Below are 27,414 nucleotides of genomic sequence, written 5' to 3'. Positions count from 1 at the left end.
AATATTGAAACGATTTTCAGGAATAGCCAGCCTTGCAAAACTTAGTGTTCATTGACAACTACTGCCCATGCAGACCCAGGTTATAGTTGGTCTTCAGGAACCCATGCTTGTAAGAGGCGACTAATGTGTTCGGTGGTCAAGCTCGCTGACATGTCATTGTATCCCACATGTGTAGATCAATGTTCATGATGTTGATCACTGGATTGTATGGTCCAGACTTGAACATTTACAGACTGCTGTTATATAGTTGCAATATTTACCTGTGGCATTAACACATCAAACAAACAATGACAATTACCACAAATAAACAAATAAATTTGCCATACCAGCCATAATGATGCATACACCCTGTGACACCAGGCACAAGGCTGAGATTGAGGAGATCTGCAGAGGAGCCTGTCGGGAACTAGAACTGGAGATAAAGATGAGGATGACAGAAGAAGAGTGGACCGAGCAGGTGCTAAACTTTGAACACTACAAGAAGCGTGGCCCCATGTACCTTGACAAGGCCTTCACGGAGCGTCTGCTGGAGCAGCTGGAGGATGCTCAGGCTCTTCTGGCCAGCATGTTGACCTCCAGATACATTGGCCCGCTGCGGGATGAGGCAGCATCCTGGGCTGAGAAGCTGAAGGAGGTAGCTCAGGTGCTGGAGTTGTGGCTGGAAGTGCAAGACTTGTGGCAGTACCTTGAGGCAGTCTTCAGTAATTCTATAGCTGTCAGGGTAAGTAAGATGTGTTGTGCTTTAATAGTTTGAGATCTGTTAGTCCATCGGTGGTTTTGGAATTTTGCTTTTTTAGCTAGATTTGTTGAATGTTCAGATAGGGAAATTTGTTGTTGTTGCCAAATCAGTGCTTTGTTGGGAGTTATTCCTGGATGACTTAGTCATCGAGGCAATGCTGTATTTACAGGAGCTACCACAGGAGGCCAAGAGATTTGCCCGAATTGATAAGGGCTGGACCAAGATGATGAAGAGAGCATTCGACACTAGGAATGTCCTGCAGGTGAGATGCCATACTTTCCTCCCATCATCTAGACCAAAAAACAGAAACACTGGATATAGATCTGTTGGTCAATGCCATTGTCAAAGTGTTTCCAGTCCAACTTGTACCTGCCCTAATGTGTTGGCCCTGTGTTCTGTTGCAGTGTTGTTATGGGGGAGAGGTGCCTAAAGCTGTTGTTCTGCGTCACATCCATGAAGAACTGGAGATCTGCTTCAAGTCTCTAGTTGGTTACTTGGACAACAAACGCAGGACATTCCCTCGCTTCTATTTTGTGTCTGACCCCATCCTGCTGGCAATGCTGAGCCGACCCAATGACCTGGACTCTGTCAGACCTCACCTGAAGTGAGCTACATTCTTCCTATATTTGTTTAATATTATGTATGTCATAGTGGAAGTTAATGCTCTGGGAGTATTGATTGATTTATGAAATCCTTTTGGAATAAATGGAAACTTTGCGTCATATGTGTGCCGCAGAATAATATGTGTGTGGATTTGGATAATAAGTACCTATAAGCTGAAGATATGGACAGCTGCTCATGCTGTAAGTGCCTGCTGTTGATGATTTACAGGCTATCGTTAACAATCTTGAACATTTCTGACAGTTACACAAAATGTCCACTTACTCTCTTAATGTCACCCTGTGCTCTCTTTGTGTGAAGACAAGTAAAGATGAGGGTTAGAACTGATCTTTAGTACCCAGTGTTTGTCATAAGGGGGAACTGAGAGGATCAGGTGTTGAGGCTCACTGACTTTGTTGACAGATGTCATCGGTTCGTCTTTGCGCAAATTGATGCTCATTTTGTTGATCACTGCATTGTCTGGTTCTGACTCAGTTATTTTCAGACCACTGCCATAAAGCTGGCATAAAACTAAACTCGCTCGCTCTCTGTGTTTGAAAGGTTAACGATGAAAAGCAAAGTAAAGTTGTTTCTGTATGATGACCTTGTGAAAATGTAAGATGTAAGAGTCCTGTGCATGACAGACCTGTGAAGGTCCTGGGGTAGAAAAGACCTTCAGCAACCCATGCTTGCAATAAAAGTCGACTATGCTTGTTGTAAGAGGCGACTAACGGGATCGGGTGGTCAGGCTAGCTGACTTGGTGGACACACATCATCTGTTCCCAAGTGTGCAGATTGATGCTTATGTTGTTGGTCACTGGATTGTCTGGTCCAGACTCGATTATTTACAGACCACTGGGATATAGCTGGACTATTGCTGACTGCAGGGTAAAACTAAACTCACTCACTCACTCACTGTGCATGACATGTTTTCATCTCTGTTGCAGATCCATCTTCAGTCAGATTCATGACGTCCGACTGGAGAAGGGACAGGAAGATATGGTAGAAGAAGATGGAGAGGAAGCGTACAGCGGAGGAGGTGGCACCACGGGGAGAAGAACCCCTCATGACCGCAGCCGCTCCACCACTTCTCCACACAGGTCCAACACCCCACCCAAGATTGACAAACGTCTCACCCAGATCTATGTGAGTACCACTGTGTTCTGTTGGTGGTGGGGTTGCACTTACATCAGTGTTTGAAATTATCAGGAACCGTAAGTTTAGACACACTTTAACAGAAAGTTAGTCCACTTTAATAATAATAATAATTTTCTGAACTTTGTGAAAATCAGTGTTTCACTTTAACTGTTTCACAGTGACAGAATGTATCTGTCATTTTTCAGTATGCAAAAGATTTGTAATTTAATTCTAAAATAATTTCAAGCACTACAATGATGTACTGCAGAATCATTCTGATTTAGTGTAAATTTACAAAATTCATAGCATTTAAACAAAGAGGAAGGTTTCAGAGGTGTATTTATTATTTGTTAGAGAGGTTAAATTGACAAGTAAGGTGTATTATAACAGGTGCGGAGCATTCTTATGGTGAACATCCTTAGCATCACTCACAAGAGCGAGTGAAGAGTTTGGTTTTTCGTTAGGGTACATTATTTGCATGTAACGTCTATTATGTTTATAGTTGTGAAATAGCTCCTGTTCCAGTTCTTGCATTGCAACTTTGGATTTTAATGGCTACAACTTTTCAGGTATACAGTCCTAAATAACATTTCCTGGTCCTTGAGTTAATGTTTGTTCAATTTTATTCACAATTTTTTTATCTGACATGACAGAAAGTTTCAGTGAATGATAACTGGTTCCAGTCTTCAGACAATTTGTGCACCATAAGACAAAACATTCCTCACTGACAACACGGACTACAGCATGCTCTGGTGCTGGGTTTTGATGAATAGATTCTTTTGTAGGTAATGGTTAAATGGTAAATGTTGTGAAAAAACCCACCAAAATGCCCTTTCATTTCTCTATGTTCTGTCATTTGGATTCAGATGGTGTATAGGTGTAATAAATATTTTCATTAACAGTTTATAAGCCTTGCATTTCTAGCTTTTTAGTGCATTTTTTTAAAAAGAATGGTGCTGCAATACATCTGTTTCATTATTTGATATCAACTTTTCATGTCATGTACAAATCATTTTTCAAACTGGTGGTGGAACTTCATCTTCATGCGTCTATTTTCACATATTATATTACTTTTCATACACTTGTATATCTATATTCCATTTGTGTAAGTTGTTTACAGTTTATGAATGTAATTAACACCTTGCTCTCACTCACTAGGGGAGTGACGATTCAATCTCATATATGAGTGTAAATAAACACAAACGTCGTGTAAGTAGCGGAGTGCTTTTGAGATCGAAACACTGTTCATGCACTCTGCACAAGAGTTGTCTCCCTTTTTGCATGGATTGCATCGATTCGTCACAGCACAGTTCTTTGAAATATGAATTTTTGAACATTGCATCAATGTGCATGATGTATACATTATCAATGAAAGTGGAATGAATTTAAATTCATTGTTTTTGCATTTTTATACTCATGTGTGATTGGTTTAATTTGCGAAGTATGATTTTCTTTTAAAGAAAACCAGCTTCTCAAGTGTGTTGTTTTATTTATCACCAAAGTTGATTGAATATTTTGATACTGTTTTTTGTGCGTGTGCTTTGGGGACAGTTTCAAAAGGAAAGGAATATGAAGAAAAAATATCATGAAAAGAACTTATGTTTATTGTGATAGGATAGATTTTACAATGGCAACACATTGCCACGCTGGAGACATCAGAGGCATCATCGAAAAAAAATGAAAACTTGCCATCACAACGGGATAATTACTTATGTCTTCCAGTTCAGTGTTCAATTAAAAAGGCTATTGTAGATTTTTCATTTTGTTATTTTAAAAACTTTAGCCTGAATTAGGTTATATATGGTGGAAGGAATGGGTAGCCATATTTTAGTAGCTCTCACCATGATACACCTACTGGCTATCAACCAGGGATTGTCAAGTTTGGAAGATTTCATTATGGGCAACACCTCACTGAAGCACTTACTTGTGACATTTACGTGGAAAAACATTTATCTGCAAATAACGAGGAAAGGTTGAATGCTGTTGTGAAATATTCTGATTTATTCACTTGCTGGTAAAACTGGAATGACTCCAATATTTTCAGCAGAATGAAATTAAATCATTTACTCATAGTTTTCATATTTGGTTAGTAGCAAGATATATTATGTAATGTCCAAATACTTTGGAAACCGTGGAAAGAGGGTTAACTAATTTAGTAAAGACCAAAAATCATTAGTAGCCTCACTACAAGTATCTGAAAATAATTTGTGAAAGCCTTATGACGTAACGTAGTCCCTGACAGAGACATCCCAAAAATATTATACATGTAGTTTATGTGGCTTCTTTACTTCATACTGATCAGGCTGTAAGATAAGTTGAAGTTTTTTTGTATTTTGTAAGCTTTAAAGATTTTGTTATTCATTTAGGAAGAAGAAGAAGATTCAGTAAGAAGATCAAATATTTTTGCTAATTTTAGTAGTGTAATTATACACCCTGTGCTTGCCAGGAAAATAATTCTACAATTTTAGTCTAAACTCTTATTCTGTCCTTTTACTGATAAATATCTTCGCATTGCTGTACTGACTCGTCTTCATTATGTAGAAGTGATGATGTCTGTGCTTTAATTAGTAATGTAGACTTTAGAAGAGTGGACAAATCTTTGTAGAAATGAATCTTTTATTTCAGCAAGTCGTTGAGAATAGGACTTTAAGATTATTCAGGAAGCTGATCTTTGTGAAGCTGATTCTACTTTCAACCTAATATACAGTGTGATGCCTAGTCGAGAACTGACTTTGTGGGGTTAACAGGGCTTAATTATCTTAGTCTAAAATGCTTTAGAGCACTTTTGTAGTATAAAGTGCAGACCTTCTCACCATTATTGAGAGTAGATGGTAGGTTTCGTCTAACGTAGATCTAGCTTGAAATATGGGTTTTTATCAGGAAAAGGGCCAGGTGCCAAGCAAGAGCAGGATTGCAGAGAAGCCATCACGTCATGACCGGAAGAAGGTAGCCCTGGTCCCATCTGGGAGACCATCGGGCTGCCGACAGAGATCTCGGGAGTCACATAATCGTACTTCCAGATCTAACTTTGTAAGCTCAGTCACTGCATGCCCATGTTGTATAATGCTGTGTCACGTCTGGCGTCTGTATTTAAACATGACTCAAAGGTAAACATTGGGTTTAGATAATGTCGTGTGCATTTCATAAGATTGATAATTTGGATACATATTCAGAACAAAAATAATTATTGAAACGTACATCATTTGTCCCTGATTAACAAACAATCAATAATCCAATTCTATGATAGGTGAATATGCATACAATATTATATGGTATATTAATCTTGTGATGGCATTCCAACACTTTATGGTGTTTACAACTGCATATGTTGGGGTCATGCTCCGATGCAAGATGATACACCTATCTAGGAAGATCTAGGAAGTTATAGTATTGTTTTCTAATGTTACGTAAAGAATATAAAACATTTTTGATTGACACAAAGAGTGAGTGAGTGAGTGAGTTTAGTTTTACGTCGCACTCAGCAATATTCCAGCTATATGGCGGCGGTCTGTAAATAATCGAGTCTGGACCAGACAATCCAGTGATCAACAACATGAGCATCGATCTGCGCAATTGGGAACCGATGACATGCGTCAACCAAGTCAGCGAGCCTGACCACCCGATCCCGTTAGTCGCCTCTTACGACAAGCTGAGTCGCCTTTTATGGCAAGCATGGGTTGCTGAAGGCCTATTCTACCCCGGGACCTTCACGGGTCTGACACAAAGAATCTACATGAATAGATCTGTATGAAGACATGAAAACTTTATGGATTACAACTTTAGCCATAAAAGCATCACATTTTCATGTTCTTCCAACTTCTACTTGCCCATCAAAGACTTGTGCCTCTCTACATTCATTGTTATGAGTAGTAGCTATACTGAACAGCAAAAGAAACACAACTCTTTTTTTCTTTTTTTTTGTCAAGTTTTTAAAAAGGAGACATAAATATGAAAGCTTGAAAGCTTTCTTTCATGAGATTTCATTGTTTCAAAACTTTGGTTGTTCAGTGTGTGTTTTTTTTGTGAATGGAAAAAGTGCCTTTTCCTTTTCATTCATCAAGACATTACATTACTCTCAAAAACAGCGCTGTATGTTGAAGAACTGAGACAATCCACTCCTTACCATTGTCTTTAGTCAGATGCTTGATAATAGATGGAACTTATGTTTGGATGTGACACAGCATTTTTCAGTATGTTTTGATTGCCAGTTCATAAGCAGTCAAGTCATGTTCATAGCATGCTCTGTAAATACTTTAGGCATTGAGTGTGTATATAATAAATGCTGACTCAGAATTTGTAATTCTTTGAAGAATGAAAGGCGACAGAATTTGATTTGACTTGGCAATGAAGTGCAGTCGAACTAACCCAGTTTTTCACTTCTTGTTCCACAGGTAGAGAAGCATGGCTACTTATTAACAACCAGTTTTTGTCTCTGTATGCAACTTTAGTTTGAAGTGTTTAGTTTATTTGATATCTTATTTAAAATGTTCTGTATTGATAGATAGTATTGCTCAAACTAAGAATGACATGTTATTAAAAGTGTATGATCTGTGTATGAATAATTATATTAATGGTAATATTTTCTTTCCATGTACAGGCAAGAAAGCCAAGTGTTTAAGAATAAGATTTCAACTTTTTAAAAGTGCATTTTATTTGTTTATCAATCTCAATATCAATACTCAATCACTGATGTCATAATGGTAATGCATTTTCGCTTCGGTAAATTCGTAATCACTTTAAACATCAAACAGATCTGTGTCAGTAACAGATCATGTATGTCTGTATCCATGTTTAAACTGATGTGCTGCTACTTTGTAATAAGGACAGTGGATGTAATAGTGTCCCGATGTTATACAGAGTTTGAACCCAAGCATGTCCCAGCATGTGCCAACGATGTTGCCGTCTGAAGGTCTGGTGGATGATGTCATCGTCATGGATGCTGTGGCTGTACAGAGTGCAGATGGAGAGACTCTCACTCTCACTGATAAGGTTGGGACTCACACTACATTAGATTTGTTGTATTCACTGTCCTCATTCCAAACTGACCACTCTGTAGAAAGAGGAGAGTAAATACATCAGACTATTTAGTAGGGTCCAGATTTTTGAAGCTCTCTTAGCACTAAGATAGTCGTAAGCACCATACATTAACATTAACTTACAACAATCTTAGTGCTTTGAGAGCTTTGAAAATCTGGACCCAGGACAGTATTATTCCAAAGGTAATACTTCAGTTCGTTTGCTTCATTATCTCATCGACCCGTGAAGATCCCGGGGTAGAATAGGTCTTCAGCAACCCATGCTTGCCATAAAAGGCGACTCAGCTTGTTGTAAGAGGCGACTAACGGGATCGGGTGGTCAGACTCGCTGACTTGGTTGACACACATCATCGGTTCCCAATTGCACAGATCGATGCTCATGTTGTTGATCACTGGATTGTCTGGTCCAGACTCGATTATTTACAGACCGCCGCCATATAGCTGTAATATTGCTGAGTGCGGCGTAAAACTAAACTCACTCACTCACTCACTCACTCAGTATCTCATCAGAATTTTATGTCAGATTTGAAACTGGAAGGTCTTTGAAGGTCAAAAGATTTGGCTAGCTGTGGTGTGTCTTCAAGTTTCAAACTATAGTAATTGTTTCTGAATTGACATATGTTCTGGATAAGTCTCCAAACAGTTTTGGTGTATCACCACTGCTGTATCTCCAAATGTATGATCAGGACACACTAGCCTCAAACTCCGTACAGTTTGTATGTAGTCTACACAGATCTTCCGTTGAGATTGCTGGCCTCAATGAGAATGCAGTGGATCGTGTTCTGAACTCTAATATTCACACAAATAATTATGTTATTGTGTACTGTCACAGATAAGGGACCTATGAAGATAAGGGTTAGAATTGGTCTTCAGTAACCCATGCTTGTCATAAGAGGCAACTAACGTAATTGGCTGGTCTCACTGACTTGGTTGACACATGTCATCGTATTGATCGTCATCAAGTTGATTGTTTACAGACTGCCGCCATATAGCTGAAATACTACTGAGTGCGGTGTTAAACAACCAGCCAAGATAAATGATGTACATTATCCTCAGGTTAATACTGTATTCTGTATAATCTGTATACAGGTAACGCTGAGTGATGGTGTGGAGGTGTGGCTTGGCAAGCTGCGAGACTCTGTTGGGAAGACTCTACATGAGATGAACGCCAGCGTGATCCAGGACTGCAACAACAGCGTTGTTTTGGATGAGTTTGCATCTAAGGTAAGTGGTGATCAGAACTTGTTACCGACTGGGACAAAGGTATTGGTGCAATTATTTTCAGTTTATAGTTCTTGCTTAATACTGACTGGCTAGTTTGTTTCGATTTTCTTTGGCTGGAAACAAACTGTATTCACTCCAGAGATATAATCTGACAATATTTGGGGCTCATATGCTACATCTTTTCAGCTGTTCTTAAGTACATGTACATACAATTCTTGTTTTCTGTTGCGTAAATCGAAATATGTCATGAGATACACAAGGCTTGTTTGAGCATGACATTACCTCTTCATAAGTCCATTGATGTGGTTCAATTTGGAAACTTCTTTGTTTATTTTGAAAAATGATCCCCATGTGGAAATTCTAGGCCCCTAAAAGCAATACTTACGTGTTGCTCATGATATTGGTCACCATCAGAATTGCTAATTCTTACATTAACAGTGAACAGAATGTCAGCAATTATCATCCTGTGATATGTTCTGTTTACCACCAAGTTAATGTTTTGTCAAGTTTGAATTCATAAGGTTTCATTTGTTGTCCTATGTTTTAAATATGTAAAAATAATGCAAAGATTGTAATGGATGCCCATGGCTTTAATCTCTTGAGGTGCTTAGAGGTTCCGAGCATGCTCTGTACACTTTGGCTGATCTGTATTGGTGCTTCTCTTCAGTACCCATCCCAAGTGTGTCGTATGGGCATGCTGTATCATTGGACACGGGAATGTGAGCAGGGTATAGCTGAGGTCAAGTATGACCGCAAGGCCCTGCAGGGGACACTGAGGAAATATGTGGCCACCACCGGCAAACTGTCCTCTGTCCTTGTCCGCGGAGCCTGGAGGACCATTGATGACCCCATGTTACCTGTACATAAAGGACGACTGGAGAGCATGATTGCTGTAAGTATAGTCACATGTTTTTTGTTATGTAATGTCAGTAGACACAGTGATATGTGGAGATGATCTTTAACTCCATGATCTGTAGGATTTCACTCAATATTGTACCTGATTTTTACTTGTGAAGCTGACAATTCACTGAGTCCTCAGGCTTTGATTGTAGTTCCATGGGTGGGATGGTGTATGTTGGGATCATTTCACCATAAGGGGACGATGTGTGAAACTTATTGATAACATCCCCAGCCATGTTATTTCTACAATTTTATGGGTCTTTTTGGTGTATGTAAAGTTATGTGAATTGAAAGTGGAATAACAGGAACATTTAGTAGCAGCTTTTGAGAGTACACCAAGAGATTGAAGTGAATGTCCAATTACTAGTTTTGATCTGGCTGATGAGGTGTGTCCACCATACCAGCATGTTGATCACAAGTTTCCTACTCTTTAGTTCAGTATGGCCTGGTTCATTCACCGACTCAACTGAATCAGATAGCGACAACTGCTTCCTCACAGAAGAATTTGAGATGCTTATTTGTATGCCTAGAACTACTGTCATCACAGGGTTCTCAGATGAGTGTGATGATCCTGGTGATGTGTACTGTGTCACTGACAGAACATTCTTTCTTTGCAGCAATCTCTCTTCCTGCGGGACATCCTGGAAAATATGTGTTCCCGAAAGCTACGCGAAACAACTGACTTTGAGTGGAGGAGAAGTATACGATGCTACATGCAGCCAGTTGGTATGTTGGAGTACACAGAAATTATGTCACTGTCCCCAAAACTGACACCATCTGGGGATTCTGGGTTAGAATCAGGCTAAAGTTAAGTCATGTCATGTACTTTAGGTCTCTAGCCCAAGTATACAAGTATACATACAGCACATGTTACAGACATTTCACCAAACAAATATTCATTCAGAAAAGAAATTGCTTCTAAGAATATCAGCATGTTTTACACATTGCATTTTGATTTTAGGAGGGAGGGTGAAAACAAGGCAGTTGTAGTATATATTTTAACAGATAATTATTTGGGATATACTGTTAGTGGTCAGTCATGGAGACCTGGGCCCTGTTTCCCAAAGCTCTCAGAACCTAAGATCTCGCAACTTTCCTTGTAGTATTTGTATCCCCTATCCTATTGCATACGAAGTGTGAATGCTACAAGCAGGTTATAGTTCCCAGATGATGTGGTTCATAGTTTACAAAATCAATCACAGGATTATGAAGTCCATGAACAAAGTTTCACAGGAACATGTAGCAGGAATATTGCTTAATGTAGCAATGAAACAAACATTAAACTGACCATCACTTAGTGTATTGCAGTTAGCTCTTGGTGTGGGAACTGTTAGGAAGGTTATAAAACCTGGCGTTATGGTAATGAATTTCTGTGACAGATGAGAAGCTGGAGCCTCTGATCTGGATACTGGACAACTCTTATCAGTATGGCAACGAGTTTCATGGAACCAATGTGGGTGTGGCCTTGACTCCTGTGACCGAACGCTGCTTCTTGACCATGTCCCAGGCCCTGAACCAGAGCCAGGGAACATGTATAACAGGACCAGTTGGTGTGGGCAAGACAGAGACAGTAAAGGTAGAGCATTCTCAACATTCTCTGTCCCCAGTAAAATCACTTATGTTGGGCAATTATCTTAACAATGCTTTGTACTGGAGGTGGTTGGGTAGCCTATTAGTTAAAGCATTTGCTTGTCACGCCGAAGTCATGGGTTTGATTCGCCACATATGGGTACAATGTGTGAAGCCCATTTCTGTTATCCCCACGGTGGTATTGCTGTAATATTGCTAAAAGCATTGTAAAACTAAACGGACCATTTCCTTTTCCAGACTTGATTGTTGACAGATTTCCATGGTATTTGTGGAGTTTGCTTAACAATCAAAACAATGAACAATATCTTGAAAGTATGTGAAGTTCCTTCTGTAGATGGTTCACAGTTTCATGCTTGCTCCCTGTCTTCCTCTGTCCGCAGGGTCTTGCTAACATCCTGGGCACCTTCTTGGGACTGTTCCACTGCTCAACACACTTCGACCCAAGCAGTATTGGAAAGATTACCCAAGGAATAGCCATGGTGAGGAGTGGAAACCTATGAGACACTAAGCATAGATCATTCTGTATCATTGTTTGAACTTTTGCCAACCCTTCTTTCAGTGATTAAACAGCAAATGTTCAGTGACTCCATAAATGCATTTGAGCAGTAGTGGTCAGCACCTAAGGTTCCCTTAGAACTACCATGATCCACTATTGCTTCAAATTTTGTTTTCTCCCCTATATATGACACCACCAAACCCAATCTTGTGGATGTCACAAGTCTGTGTCATACATCAGTTTGGACCTTCCACCCTCATTCACCTTGGCCTTGTTAAGGTGATGTGGACACCCATACTCTAACTTATTTGGAACAGCACCCTGACATGCCATATCATGATATGGAGGAAATACTGAAGGGCTCACTGACTCAGCTTTTTCTAATTTATTGGGCAGTTTTATACTATTAAAGCTTGCCATGTTTTGAGATGAATTTTGAAAATCCCTCTAAACTTCTGTGGTTGATACAGGATGGATGCTGGGGATGTTTCGATGAAGCCCAGAGTCTGAATCGTGAAGCCATGGCAGTCCTGCTAGACCATGTCCAGTGTGTGCTGCAGGCCCTCAAGGCCAGACAACCCTTCACATCACTGCTGGATGGACAAGAGGTGAGTGAATTCAGTATTGACACCAAGCAGATCAGTGAATGGCAGGATTGTGTAGGGGTAATTATCAAAAAGGCTGCACAAAGGAATGCTTTGATAGATGTGTCATGATCAGATAATTAACACTTTTATGATTGTCCATATATCCTTCCTTGCCAGATTCCTGTGAGAAGGTCAGTGGGTGTGTTCATGACGGTGAACCCAGGTTCTCGGTCTCCGGCAAGCTCTATACCTCATGATGTGCGGGCTTCTTTCCGTACTGTTGCTCTCATCAAACCAGACACAGGCCAGATTCTGAAGGCCAAGTGTTCTGCCATGGGATTCCGGGGACCAGGAATCCTGGCTTCCAGACTCAAGGTTCTCACAGAGCTTGTCAAGGATCAGCTGTAAGTGGAACATATGTATAATGCATCTTACAAAATAACCATCAGTGAAGCATAGGTTTATTTGTGAATTCAACATTGTGGGGACCATAAAGTAAACTCAATTGATATGGGATTTACGATATCAGAAGTTACAGCGTGCCTGAGTTACCAATGTTACCTGCTGTTTCCGACGAGGTGAAAGGGTCATCTATGGGATGCTAAACTGGTTTACTGTATTGATTTGCTTCTGAAGCATCTCATAGGTATTGGTGGTTGAAGTGAGTTGAAATGTGGTTTTATATCATATTCAGGGTTGTTTAACTAAAGTGACATGCATGAACAGGTTTCCTCCTCTTCCTCCTCTTCCTTCTCTTGTCATTGTCGTAGTCGTCATCGTCGTCATTATCATCATCATCATCATCACCACCACCATCATCATCATCTGTATGTGTCACTGTTTGTTCCAGACCAAGTCAGTTCCATCACCACTTCACCATCTCAGCATTGGTGGGTGTGTTGAAACGGGCTATGCAGAAGCGCAAGTTCATCCGAGAGGAAAAAACTGCAGACAGACTGGACAAGAAGGATGAGACCTCGAGGTCAGAGAGTCAGGCGTCAGAAGCCACAACAATCAGACCTCTCTTGATGGCACCTACAAACATGAATGGTGAGTGAGTGAAAGGTTTCTTGGCTCTTTGAGTGACATCACAGTGAGAAAACAGTAATGCTTGTCACATGATCACCTGTTCATATACATTCTTCATCTAGTTGGGACATTACTTAGGACAGTGTTAAACACCTAAGATCCAAACACATGCATCAATAAGGGGTTATAAACATTTAGGAAGATAAACTCACAGCATCACAAAATTTGAAGTTGACAGCAAAGGTTATATATGCAGATAGAACTAGCATTTCTCAGGGTTGTATCATTAATACTATGTGATTCAGTTGGTCTTTAGTAGATTAACTGAGTCCTAAAACAGCCTACATCATTTCAGTGTCTCCAAGCACGGCCAAGATGGGTGGTGGGCTTGGCCAGAGGAAAGGAGGGACTCCCAACCCCATGACGTCTGCTGGTAAACAGGAACACAGTATGGTGTGTCAGACCTTGGAGGAGATCATAGGACCCCGTCTGACTGCAGAGGTATTGTGTGACCGTATTACTTCAACCTACAGTTCACAGCTGGAACCTTTTCTTTTTCTGTGCTCCAAGTTTCTTTGGGTCTAGTAAAGTTTTCTTTTAAAGTCCCAACATGAGGATCTACTGAAAACCATGTCAAGTGATGGGTTCTGGCTTGTAGACTCTAACTGTTTTGGTCCAGAATGTAAACTGTCATGGGAACGTCTTTGTCTGAGACATTTTCATTCCACCTTTTTCAGTTTTCAAAGTCATGTCCACTGATAATTACCGACCTCAAGATGTCTTCCTGTTCATGTCTGAAGTGTTTTCATGGCAATCTCAGTATTATTTGCTGTTTACAGACAGCACTGACTTCCAGGATACACTCTTAATCTACATGTTATCTCCTTAGTTTGTTGGCTAAGTTATGCCCATTTGTTCTGACATGGAGATTGTAAAGCTGACACTGAGTTTGTGTCTGCTGTGCTTCAGAACATGGCGTTGTTTAAAACTATCGTGAAAGACTGTTTTGCGGGTCTTCCTGATGCCCCTCTTGGTCAGCCCATTGGCTCGGCCAGGTCTCGTGGGATGGACATTGAGGCAGCTCTGGAGAGCAAGGCCATGGATGCTGGTCTTATTGCACACAAACCCTGGCTGAACAAGTGTACCCAACTCTACAGCCTCTCACAGGCTTACCCAGGTAACAGTTTCAACTAAATACAGCAGTGTGTGTTTGTTTCTTTTGTCTCTTGGTAACAGATATACTGACCCTTACTTTCAGCAATGTGGATAAACTTACAATTTCAAAGACAGTTATTTTTCACTGTATGCATCTTTGTATGATCTTTGTCACCTTGCTTTATATCTGCTTCCTCAGCCGAATCATTTACTCATGTTGGTTTTATTATAATATCATGGATGTGCCCAGCATCAGTTTTCTTTTCTCTCAGACATATTCAGTTATATTCAATGATATAATAAAATTGGGCATTTTCAAGACCTATATCTTAATTGTTATGAAAGAAAATATGTATGTTATAATTGTTAACATTTCTTACTGGCTGTGCATTATTTTGCTTTTAAAGAGATGTTGAATTACTTACAGATATGAAAATAGTTTCTTGAAAATATAAATTGATTTATATTTTTGTCATCAACCCAATGTTTTTGGGAGAAAAAGCTATTAATGCTGGAATAAGGAACAGATGTCACCTAATGTCTCTTTCATGTGTCTGGTAGCCTAGTGGTTAAAGCTTTCACTCGTCATGCCAAAGACCACCTACATGGAATATTGCTAAAAGCAGCATAAAACTGACTCATACATTCATGTGTTGCCAGGTATCATTGTAGCAGGTCCACCTGGCAGTGGCAAGTCCACCTGCATCCAAACCCTGGTGGATGCTTTGTGTGTGACTCCTCGAGGTATGTCTCGGAGTTCCCACACCAGTAAGAGTTCCACTCCTGGAGACACCATACACAAACTGCTGCGTATCAACCCCCTTGTGGTGGACGACAGTTCCATCATGTTTGGCTCTCTCAACCAGAACCATGACTGGGTGGATGGAATCTTCACCACGGCATGCAGAAAGGCTAACAGGGTAGGAGTCATTTTTATAGTCTTGAAAAATCTTTTTGTTTTGGATGGAATCTTTACCTCTGCATGCAGGAGGTGCAAAGGAGCAGGAATTTAGTGGTCTGAGTTTGTGTACATAGAGCTTGGAGAAGTTTGAATGGGTGACCATGTTTGGCAGCTTGACTCCACATATTTTATTGGACATGTGATACAGATGGTCTCACCTTATGAAAATGAGTGTGTTCAAAACTGCCTCTGTTCACCCAGCAGAAAAATGGGTAGCTGATGGGATAAATCATTTGACAATTACCCGGGGTAACCTTCTAGTACTTAGCCAACATTGTCAACTTGGGTTTTGTTTCGTGTGAAAATTTGGGCTGAGTTTAAAATTCAAATAATGAGGAAGTGAGAGACAAAACAAATTAAGACACTTTACCCAATATTGTATAAGACTGTTATACTGATGTTCGGCGTATTTTTGACTCCAGAACATCAGCACCACCTGGCTCTGTTTGGATGGACCTCTCAACTCAGGCTGGGCCGACAACTTCAACAGCATCCTCTCTGGCGACAGGGTCAGTACCCTCACAAGTTTCATACAGCCTTTTCAGGGTAGACAAAAACAGTATCTGCAAGACTAACTTCAATGGGTGCAGGCAAATATAATGTCTTACAAGGTTTATTTTTTCTCATAAGTATTCGCTTGCTTGCTAGACAGGTGGTTTGTGGCAGCTTATCCGTATTGTACACAGTGTGAAAGAAGTGATATTTCCATCAGTAAGGTTGCTGAAGGATTGCTCAGAGAGTTCGGATATGCTGGGTAAGTTCTCCAACAATTTGTAAAGTTATGTTTTGCATCTGTATTTGTGTGGTTTGTCTTCACAGGTGCTGCATCTGAAGAATGGAGACAAGTTGTTCCTGTCTGAAAATGTCATCCTACTGTTTGAGACGGATGACCTCAACATTGCCTCACCTGCCACTGTCGCCAGATCCGTAAGTTGTGCTTATCTGTGTCTATTTGTATGAATTAAGACTTAAAAATTCATCCCGTGTATACATTTTGGGTTTGTGATGGTTATTTTCATTAGTTGATTTCACTTTTCACAGACTTTTGGTATCTCTGTCAATGAGCCATTGTCATTATTGGTTGTAGTATTCAATACAGTTATGACTATTATTTAGAAAAGTTTGCATGGCACTATATGCATTTGCTTTAACATCCAGTTCAGTCGAGATTGTATTGCACTTGTGACCAGAAACCCTGACATACGAGTCATCAAAAATGAGGATCATGTCATTGTTAATTGATATGTATGTTCACAATTGGTTTGCCAGCCTTAGAATATATTATTCACAGGTTGCCATGATGGAATATTATGTTGTAGTCCCGAGATATGAAAACATATTCACTGACAGTCCTTCTATTCACCTACTACAGTTGCTACATTGAGATGTGCATTATATACTGTTGTCTATCCTGTGTAGGGCATCTTGTATCTGGACCGGGATGTTGTTGGCTGGAAGCCCATTGCCAAGGCGTGGCTGGAGAGCAGGTCCCAGCAGGAGGTTCACGTAAGTTGACAGCCATCATCGTGGACATCATCTGGAGGTGTTCACATGACTCACTGTTTTACTGAATCTATGAAGTTGTTAACTTTGTGACAGAATCAGCACTATTTCGTATTAACAGGCGTGTGGGTTTTCAGTTTATCAAAATAATTTCATCCAACTAATCTTGTGATCAAATTTCCACATGAATCACAGTGTGATACAATGTATTGCAGATGATTTTCCAGCATGAAATAAGGCAGGTTGTTTGGAGGAGACACTATTCGAACATGAAGTCATGGTTCAAACATAGACGTTGTATGGTCGGTGATTTCATCATGAAGCTCCTCGGGCACAGTTATTAAATTAAAAGTCTACTGTATGATTTCACTTACTATCCCAAGTCTTCCAACACAGTTATAGTACTTACTTTCTACTAATGTATTCCAGTATAGTTACAGTATTAACTATCATTCAGGGTATTCAGTATAATTACTGTATTCACTACTACCGAAAGTCGCCACTTTCAGCTTCAGTATTCAACACTATCCAAAGTATTCTGGTATAGTTACAGCATTCACTTGTACCCAAAATCTACCTGTATAATTAGGTTATTCACCATTTCCATATATTTCTTCCCTCCCCCAACCCCTGGTCATGTACAAAATCAACGAACCCCCCTTCCAGACCATGTGTACAAAATTGATGACCCCCTAGAACAATGTGGGTGACCCTCATCACCACCACCCCAAGCCATAAATTATGACTGGTCTCTTATTATCTAAAGAGTGCTGGCATGGTTTTAGAATCAGCTCATTATCGTAAGTCTACTGGTATAGTTATGGTATTCCTTCCTTGTACTCTGCATCATACATAAGGACTTTAATGGTATGTATGTAAGCTGGCACCATCAGTATCCTTCACTTGTCACATTGTCACATAAGTCACCATGCTTCACACATTGTCACATATTGTCACACTGCATCATAGTGTCTCACATGTCACATGTCACGTTGCCTCACATTTTGTCACATATTGTCACATGGCATCAGAGAGTCTCACAAGTTACAATGTAAGCAGGAAAACATTCTCAACCTGCTCTCGTCACTCAGCACATATTTGCTACACAAATGAGGTGCTTCCATCATACAGCTAACTTATTTTACATTTATAACTGAGATATCATCAGGCTCCTAGGTGATCCTAGGTATAGACAATCTTTGAATTGAAATTAAATCTTTTGTTCATTGAACGTAACTGTGTATAGACTATGAATCATTTTCAGTCATAATATTCACATAATTCTAATATTTGCTTTCTACAGAACCAGGTGAGATTGAAGTGAAGACGTTTCTCTTAGGTTTAATTATGTTCAGGTTTCCAGTTTCTGTTATTTGAGTGATGTTCCTTATATTTCTCAAAAATTATTTTATGTCATTTAAAATTTGTTTCAAACCAAAATATTGATAGAGTGGTTGATTATGAATGTTGTTTATGAAAGGTTTGAAGATTTACGTGATGTACCAGTACAAAGTATTGACTGTAGGGTTTGGCTTGTTTACACAGATAGATGAGGATGTTGAGCCGACTGACAAAACACCCACAGGGGTAACCATGTCTGATATAGCTCCTACATACATTGTGGCCCATCGCAGTCAGCTCGTGTTTACCTCCGCACACACACCATGCACTCTGTAGGATCATGGATGTGATCATATACAGCATGTCTGCAAAAAGTCAGAAGTTGATTCTTTTGATCCATTGTTTAACTATACTGAATTTGAAATATTTCCTTTTTAGTTAATGTTTCCTTTTTAGTTAATTTTGCATTCATGCTACGGATGATCCTTTTCGTAATAGTTGTGCGTTTAGAGACTGAAGGGGTGGCTGTCAGGGGAGATCACTCTGGTTGACAATCAGAGGACGTCTGCTGCAGCTTGTCAGGTGTCATGGTGTTGGTCAGGTGTCATAGAGTGGTACCATACTCTGATGGTCATGGTCACGGTCACGCAGTTTGATCCAGCTATAGGGGCAAATATCAAAAATTAGTGGAACTGGGAGGCTGTTTAATGGTTTATGGATTATCAATCTCCTTTTTGCTGATCCTTGTAATTTTTTAAGCAAGATACTGCGATATACTGAAACATTATGAATACACAAATGTTGTAAAAGTATTCTTAACTCTATTGGTTAAACACAAGTTTGTGTTTGTGACATTTTTAGATAATACTGGGGATTTGTAGTACTGTTCACAAAACATAATAACAAAATGGTTCAAATCCTGGGGCAAACATCATGAACGATGGCCTGTAGCGATGCATGGAATTTGTAAAGATTTTAGCTTTTTGTTGGTTAAATTCAGAAATTTATCAATGTGTATCATAATTGTGAAAATATTTGCAAATGTTTTTTTTACATTGTTTCAGTTTATTTTAAAAAAAAAGAAGAAAATGTTTCAAGCTGTGTGTAGTCATGACAGGCTGATCAAACATGCAAATACAACAATGAACAATGAGTGCTGAGGTAGACATGAGCTGATGTAGCACTGTAGTGGCTGCCTGTTTTCTAGATGTAATGTGACGGCCAGAGTGATAATATTGTAGCTTGGACAATGCATTGTTTCATGGGCAAAAGCATTCCAGTTGGAATGGCAGTACATATTAACATATAGCTCCTATAAAGATGTAGCTGAATTTCAAAATGTGTGCATTTGCATTATTTTAATTGTGTGTGGTAGTTTTATAATATTTAACTGTGTGAAAAGGCCTAGCTGTTTGTGTAGAGTTGGGGTTTTGCAAGTTTCAGTTGGAATGTGTTTTTCACAACATTACATTAAGTTAACAGGTTGACTAACTTACCTTACACGTTGTAAAGGTGTGTCCCCATGCACTGGGTTTAGCACATGTTGTAATGTTGTATGTCAGTAGTCCTATCACCCAGCACTGACTTATTTTGTGTGTAAACTCCTAGTTTAACCCTGTGTAACAATTACTAACTGAATGTCAAAGGTAATATGTGGAATCTGTGTTTCATGACAGACCATAAGGTCTAGTAGATTGAAGGAGCACAGAGGACAGAATGTTAATACATTTGTGCAAGCACTTAAATATGTGTAGACTTTGTTGAGGGAACTGGGTCCCATTTCACAAAGTTCTCATAAGCCTAAGATTTCATAACTTTCCTCTAGCTTTTGTACCGCCTATGTTATGGTACAGGGTGTACGAATGCTATGAGAGATCTTAGACTTACAAGATTTTTGTGAAACGGGGCCCTGGTCTTGATCCACCCATGCTTGTTGCAAGAGGCAACTTATGACACTGGATGGTGAAGCTCACTTGGTTGACACATGTCATCGTGTCCCAGTTAGATCAATGCTCATGCTCTTGACCTCCAGATAGTCCGGTCCAGATGCAATCATTTACAGATCATTTATCAGCTGGAATATTGCTGAGTGCAGTGTTAAACAGCAACCAAGATAAAACATTAAGGACTGTCCTTGGGACAGGGTCAGTGCACTGTGTATGGGTAGGGCATACATGTCATGCTGCAGGCTGGAATCCGCTATAAAACATTAGCATGCACCCTTCACACATGCACATAGATTCATGTGCCTCATAGTATCACTCAAGAATCTTCAGTGCAACACGAAACCACATTTTCTTTGCACAGATTTTTCAATGTCCTGGGGCTGCTTGCTTTGCTGAATGGAGACACTTGGGTTTAGGGTTTGGAGTGCACTTTTACTCAATTTGTGTTTGTGGATATTGAACCTCTGCCATAGTTCTCACCATAGTGATAACTAAGTTCAATCTGCTCCACTTTGGGCTTTGTCAACAAGTGATGGCAGTTGCATGCTATTTAATGTTGTAAATAAATGTACAATCTCACTTCACTTACTTTCTCACTCACTAATCAGTGTGTTGTACACTTTATCCTGATCTACATGTTTTACAGGTTTCCTTTATATGAAGTGTTCCCGTGAATACATGTAAAAGAGTTGATGCAGCAATAAGCAATTTCCACTTTGTCTGTTTAACAATGAATAATATCATCTTGAAATGTGAAAGATTAAAGATACCAAGCCATGACATGACTTTGTCAGTACCATTTTTTCTGATGCCAGGTGCTTCAACGAGCCTTCCAGAAGACCCTCGACCCTATCTCCCAGTTTGTCCTGCATGAAGCTAAGTACGTCTACATGCATTACCTGTCATTTTAAACTGATGTCATCAAGTGATGTATTATTACCAGGTGATGCTGGTGGTAAAAGTCAGCTTACAAGTAGATTCCAGTATATATCTCTACCCACTAGAATGAAGCCCATGTCTAGTAAAATTTTGTTCAGTCAGTTGAATCTATTTTATTTGAATAACACTATTATCTAATTCAGACAAACAAAGATTCAAATTAGGGTTAGTGGAGTTCATGGCCCAAACACCTTACATAACCATACAGTAATCTAGTGGTCTGAATCATTTAGCAATGCTGAGTTGTGTGTATCAGTCTGCTGATCAGTGGTTTACGTCTTGGATTCACCCCAAGCCTTGCTTTATCAGCTTCCAAAGTGCATTATTGGGGTTTTGTCATACATATAAAATAGCTTACACAGAGTAATAGTGCCGATATACTGCTCAAAGCTCTGTTAAACTCAGTTCACTCGACCATTGTTTTCATCTTTAGATGGTTTAATGGAAGACTTCAAGAGGGGTTACGATAAGTTTGAATAGCTTGAACAAATTTGTCCGGTACAGTAGTGAGATATTTTTCATCCAGTTTTTTTCAATATGGACAAACTTTATGAATAACCACTTCTTTATTTCATGAGTGTGATGTTTCGATACTATTTCTTGTAGTTTTGTCAAGTAGTAGTGTGACAATGGTATAAGAACCTGTATCGAAATATTGCAGTAATGAAATAAAGAAGATACTATCCATGAAGTGGATTGTACTTCTCAACTTCTAAAATGTCACTCAAAGAAGGTTCTTGTATTTGTCAAATATTGTTTCAAATATAGCCTTTTCAATGGGAAACTTTTACTTGCAAATCACCTCCTTGGAAACAATGATTTATGATTCACACTTTATAGATTGTTTCTCTTTTCTGCAATTTTGAACTAATAACAATACTTTTATTTAGACCTCAAGTACGACTATGTGAGGTTGGAATGTTCAAGACCTGCCTGGCTCTGCTGTCAGCTATGTTGGCAGACAACATTGAGATTGGAGGAGAACTACACATTGAGAGACTGTATCTGTTTTGTCTCATCTGGACATATGGTGGTCTGCTTGATCAGCATGACCGCAAGGCCTTCAGTGACCTTCTCAAGACACTCTCCACAGCGTATGTTATATAAATGTGTTGTTCTGTTTGCTTAGAGAGTGTTTAAAGGCACAGGGACTCACTCACTCACTCACTCATTCCTTTTGGACAGTGTAGTAAATATAACCCCTCAACCCTATTATCAGTTAGAACCGTAACATAAATTATGGCATTAATTCTGCGTTTGAAATGTTTATTTATAATTTGCTGAGAGGGCAAGGTAAATCCCTGTCTTACAGTAACAGAAATAATTGTTACTCCTATTACCCTCGTTGTTGATTTTTTTATAGGAATTTCATACACTGAGTACAACCTGTTAGTCATAAAACAATAACATTTTACATTGTTTAAGCTATTAGTCACATGATTAACGGGTTCGGATACTGAAATGGGCACTCAGGTCCAAATCCTTACCCACCTGCCCTGGGTGTCAGGGTTACAGGCTGTCCCAGCCCTAGTCTGAACTTTTAGTATGTGTAATACCTCTGTGTTTGTCCAGCCTGCCTGATGATGACCGAGACATTTGTGTGTTCGACTACTATGTGGATGAGTCTGGAGAGTGGGACCCATGGCATTCCAGGTGAGTACAACCACCTTGATCTTTCTGTCATAATACGTTATGTAACTTCTACCAAATATCCTATAGCAGTTCTCAGGTATCCCAGGTCTTGGTGTGTCATCCTCAGTATAAGGTATGGATACGCGTTATCCATGCAATATATGACACGCGTCACTGATGTTATTTCTTAAAGGTCACATGCAACCAAAAAATCAAACATAATTAAAACACATTTATCACTTATTCATGACATATAATATACATTGCTGCTTTTAAAAAAACAAATAAACACAATTATAAGCGTACAATCGCGATTCAAAAGTGCAATATTTTGTACTTGGGCTTACTTCCCCCGAAACGAAGCCCTCGGGAGACCGAGCCCAGTCATAGCGGGTGGATATGCACTCAAGTGTAACGACGGCTTCCGATTGGCTGTTTCATTTATCTGATATGCTGAGAGTTCATTGTGTGTACAGAAAGATGATCTGTTTGATGGGCATTTTAGAAGTATAGCCAGTCACAAGAAAGTAAGATTCTTTATGGATAACAACTTCTTTTTCAGTATGGATTCATATACTGTTGTCAAACAAAATCATATACACTAAAAGAAGTCGTTATCCATGAAGAATGTGTATAGAGATGTTGGGTTTGGAAAATACATGTTCTCTGAATTTTCGTTTGATCCAATCAAAAGTTATCTCAGCAGAGATGGTGAACTGGAAACTGTCGTTCGTCCAAGTACAAAGCAGGACTTGAAGCTGACAAGAGTTTGCACCAGTTTCCGTCAGATCCAGTCATCCGAAAAAAATGAATGTAGTTTGTTTGCAACCCACAGACATAAAAACGTCATGTGTATCACACGTGCCTAGTTACATAATGTGGCAGACACGGGAATCTGGTGCACAAGTCATAAATCATCTTATTTTCTTTATGTCGTATAGTCTGATAGGTGTTAAGTTCAAATAGCACGTGGTCAATGACTGAAGCTGTGTATTGCATGTTGTCTTTAGCAGACAGGCAGGCAGACATATTGGTGTGAATAAACCAGACACTGAACTTTCTCTGTGACAGAGACTGCTTACCACAATCAACAAGTTTTTTTACGTAACGAGTAGATTATGTACTTGTTTGTGTACACAACCAAGATTAGACTACTGCTCACGACCTCAGACGCTGGGCATGCATACTGTTTCAAGCTCTGCGAACCTATTCACTGCGCATGCGTTATGGATGCAGCGCAGCACAGCTATTGAAACCAGTTTTCCCCCCAGCGCTGGGGGGAATTTAGTGAAACGTTTGAACTCCGATTTCGCGGGCTTTTTTTTCATCGCGTTTTTTTTCAACTTTATTGGTTGAATTGGCATTTTTTATGATTTGTTTCAGTAAGTGCATACAGAAAGGTATCAGAATCTGCAAAGTTGTGTTTTACGTTGCATGTGACCTTTAATGAAATACTGTGTTGTTTATTGTGTATTGTATGCTCTTGATATATACACATAACATTATCAGCCACAGGTTTGGGGAAACTGTTTTACCTCAGTCATGGTTTTAATATTTGTTTCATATGGTTTGTTTTAAGGTTATTGATGTTATTTTGAGATGGTTAAGATGCTTTATTTGTGATATTTCAGAGTTCCTGAGTCTGCCTATGCAGACAACCAGGATATGCTAGGGGAGATGTTTGTTGACACTGTCGATACGGTGAGTTGCAATGCTATGACACTGCATGTTCTGCTGTATGTGTGGTAACCTTTATGAACAATTAGTATGTGTGAATGAAATGCCATCATATTACAAAATAGAAGACAAAATAGAAGACATAATTTGACAGTTCATTATTTTTTCCACATGTAGATGCGCACACGCATCCTCATGGAGTTCGCAGCGGCGTCTGGCCAAAATGTCCTCCTGGTTGGGCCTCATGGGTCAGGGAAGACAACTCTCATCAACTCGTTCATAGATGTTCAAGGTTTGTGATAAGCATTTTTGTGTCAGGGAGTGGTTGGATTTATGTTTTTTGGTAATGCATTCTGCTTTCATATAGTCATCACTTCAAGAATACCAAGACTTTCAATATGTTCTCACAATTCCTTTATTAGACCATAATTTTTGAGACAGTACTGTTTGATATGATTGGAATGCATGACTGTGAAACAAAGGATTTATGAATGGTTTGTTCATCATAATTTTGATGAATAATTGACCATTAGGTAGTGAAAATTACTCACTGACTTAGGTTTATCACAAGTTGTAATCTCCACCTAACAGCCTCAAGGGAAATAACTTTTGAAATGTTTGAAACTATTCCCCTGACAACTACACATCTTCACTATCTATTTCCAGATTCACAGTTGTCCATCTGCAAGAGACTAGTGTTTTCAGGAGCATCTACAGCCAAGCAACTGCAGCAGTTTGTTGAGGCCAACATATATCACAGACAAGGTCAGTGATGCGCAGATCACAAGTTGATTGTTATCAATGAAGTCTGTCATATAGTGAATAGTATTTGATTCTTAACAGTTTCCTGCAAGGAAAATGGCTGTAACAATCTGTTTTACGTTGTTGTCTTTGTAGGATTTGTCTATGGAGCCAAGGAGAACAAGAAACTGAAAGTGTTCATTGATGATGTCAACTTACCTGTACCGGATGAACATGGGGTACAGAGATGTAATGAGGTGAGAGATGAGTTTGGGTAGTATTGATACAGTGATACAGTATATTGATACTCCATGCTCCATATACCTGGTAGAGTGATGTCCCTTCTGCACCAGGATCTGCTGTTCATACCTGCTGTGATACAAAATGATGTGTTTATAGGACAGAATCCTGGCCACTGGTTTAGGATTATGAGGAACAATAATAGAAGGTCCCAACTGATTGTGTCATAAAGCCCTGACTGTATGGATAAGTACTCATGATGTCAACCACTGGGCTGCTGCACCTTAACGTCATCATCTCAGGCTACTTTCGATACATCTGGACAATTGCTATCTCTGATCTACAACAACATTCACTCTTTTGAAAGTTATTGATGATGAATTTGAATTTCATATTCTTAATTTGGTTTTTGTAAGTCTGTAGGTATAGCTATATGGATTTAAATGCAAATCAATTGATCCTGGACCCTGTTGGTTACCTGCAGCCCCCAGACCAGCAGGGGATTTTCATCTGAAATCACTTTCACTTGTTGATATTCCCTGTGTCTGGTTGTTTGTGAATGTCGATTCCACTATGATGTTTTCTTTGCCAGCTTCTCCGGCAGCTGCTGGACCAGCGCATACTGTGCACTCTACAGAAACCATTTGAGTGGAAGACAGTGGAGGGGCTGACTGTCACCTCTGCCATGGCGCTCAGTGACTACCCCGGAGTGGGCAACAGGGCCATCTCAGAGAGACTGCTGGTAAAACTTCACTCTCAAATCAGATTCACAAAATTAGAAGTTATCCCAAATCCTGATATGTTTGCATATATATAATAGTAAATGAGGCGATGCTTCAGTTACTAAACTGAGATGGACATGAGTTCAGACAATTGAAGAGCCTTCAAAACTGACGTGTCATATCCCAATTGTGTAGATTGATGTTCATGCCGTTGATCACTGGATTGTGCAGCCCAGCCCAACTCCTTTGTTTACAGGCTCCTGCCATATAGATTTAATATTGCTGAGTGGAGCATTAAATCACAAACACTCAAACATGCAATCGAGCAATCTTTATCAATAACTGCTGCCAAAGAAACATTTTACATTCTTCCTCAGTTTCAGTCAGTGCATTCATCCTGAAATTTCATGTTAAATTTTTTATTTTACAGCTTTTAAAGCAACAGCATGTCATATAGCTTGTTGAGACAGATCTGATAAATTGGTGTTTCACATGTAGATACTGATAATAAGTGCTGATAAAACCATAACCAAACATTTCCCTTGCCCTTACAGAGACACTTTGCTGTGTTTAACCTGCCTGCTCCTATGGATGAAAGTCTCAAGACAGTTGTCAATGGCATCTTGGAGGTATGTAGAGTATCTTTATCTGCCCGAGTAACCCTCATGTCAAGCAAACTGAAATACAACTACTTGTTATTGAAACCTATTCTTAGAAACAAGTTTTGAATGTTTGTAACATCTACTTCGCCTGGTTCAAATCTATACATATGTGTTCCACAGGCCAATATGACTCATCAAGATGCCCCTGGCCTTGACATTGACCTTCACAGCAGCCTTGTCCATGCTTCATGTGATCTTCTGACCTCGCTGCAAAGTGTGCTGCGACCTACGCCAATGCCAGGCAGATACCACTACCTCTTTACCCTGAAGGACCTCACCAAGTGCTTCCAGGTAAATGTATTTGTAAAATCATAGGTTTTGCTACACTTTTTTGCAGTAAAAGGTGTATGTCATTCAAGTATCTTGTCAGCATGGAATGTTGCAGGCACAGAATAATCTGACAACTCGCTTATTTCGAGATTTACTGTGTCAAAGTATTCATATGAACAGTAGTGTTCAGTATTGCCAAATTCTTTTGTCTTTCCTTCTCTTCAGCTTCATCCTCCAACCTTGCATTCACCTCACACTTTTCTTTATCTCTCCCACTTTATCCTCTT

General features: G+C 39.5%; 1 protein-coding gene across 1 annotated transcript in view; it reads left to right on the top strand.

Moving 5' to 3' along the window:
- The window catches only part of LOC137286414 (uncharacterized), a 92,704-nt gene that overhangs the window by 30,255 nt on the left and 35,035 nt on the right, over positions 1-27,414 (top strand). The window contains exons 30-60 of the mRNA XM_067818267.1: positions 361-721; positions 909-1,001; positions 1,144-1,343; positions 2,287-2,485; positions 5,357-5,506; positions 7,334-7,465; positions 8,602-8,736; positions 9,404-9,628; positions 10,254-10,362; positions 11,016-11,212; positions 11,607-11,705; positions 12,193-12,330; positions 12,487-12,713; positions 13,160-13,359; positions 13,694-13,839; positions 14,308-14,515; positions 15,154-15,413; positions 15,877-15,963; positions 16,274-16,381; positions 16,874-16,960; positions 18,261-18,266; positions 21,060-21,124; positions 22,074-22,277; positions 22,756-22,836; positions 24,447-24,516; positions 24,670-24,784; positions 25,159-25,257; positions 25,390-25,490; positions 26,066-26,215; positions 26,750-26,824; positions 26,978-27,148. Coding sequence (XP_067674368.1) covers positions 361-721; positions 909-1,001; positions 1,144-1,343; positions 2,287-2,485; positions 5,357-5,506; positions 7,334-7,465; positions 8,602-8,736; positions 9,404-9,628; positions 10,254-10,362; positions 11,016-11,212; positions 11,607-11,705; positions 12,193-12,330; positions 12,487-12,713; positions 13,160-13,359; positions 13,694-13,839; positions 14,308-14,515; positions 15,154-15,413; positions 15,877-15,963; positions 16,274-16,381; positions 16,874-16,960; positions 18,261-18,266; positions 21,060-21,124; positions 22,074-22,277; positions 22,756-22,836; positions 24,447-24,516; positions 24,670-24,784; positions 25,159-25,257; positions 25,390-25,490; positions 26,066-26,215; positions 26,750-26,824; positions 26,978-27,148 — 4,498 coding nt within the window. The remainder of the gene's footprint in view (positions 1-360; positions 722-908; positions 1,002-1,143; positions 1,344-2,286; positions 2,486-5,356; positions 5,507-7,333; positions 7,466-8,601; positions 8,737-9,403; positions 9,629-10,253; positions 10,363-11,015; positions 11,213-11,606; positions 11,706-12,192; positions 12,331-12,486; positions 12,714-13,159; positions 13,360-13,693; positions 13,840-14,307; positions 14,516-15,153; positions 15,414-15,876; positions 15,964-16,273; positions 16,382-16,873; positions 16,961-18,260; positions 18,267-21,059; positions 21,125-22,073; positions 22,278-22,755; positions 22,837-24,446; positions 24,517-24,669; positions 24,785-25,158; positions 25,258-25,389; positions 25,491-26,065; positions 26,216-26,749; positions 26,825-26,977; positions 27,149-27,414) is intronic.

The sequence above is a fragment of the Haliotis asinina genome, chromosome 6 (assembly GCF_037392515.1).
Source record: "Haliotis asinina isolate JCU_RB_2024 chromosome 6, JCU_Hal_asi_v2, whole genome shotgun sequence".
NCBI classification, from domain to species: Eukaryota; Metazoa; Mollusca; class Gastropoda; order Lepetellida; family Haliotidae; genus Haliotis; species Haliotis asinina.
This window is presented reverse-complemented; position numbering and strand designations above follow the sequence as displayed.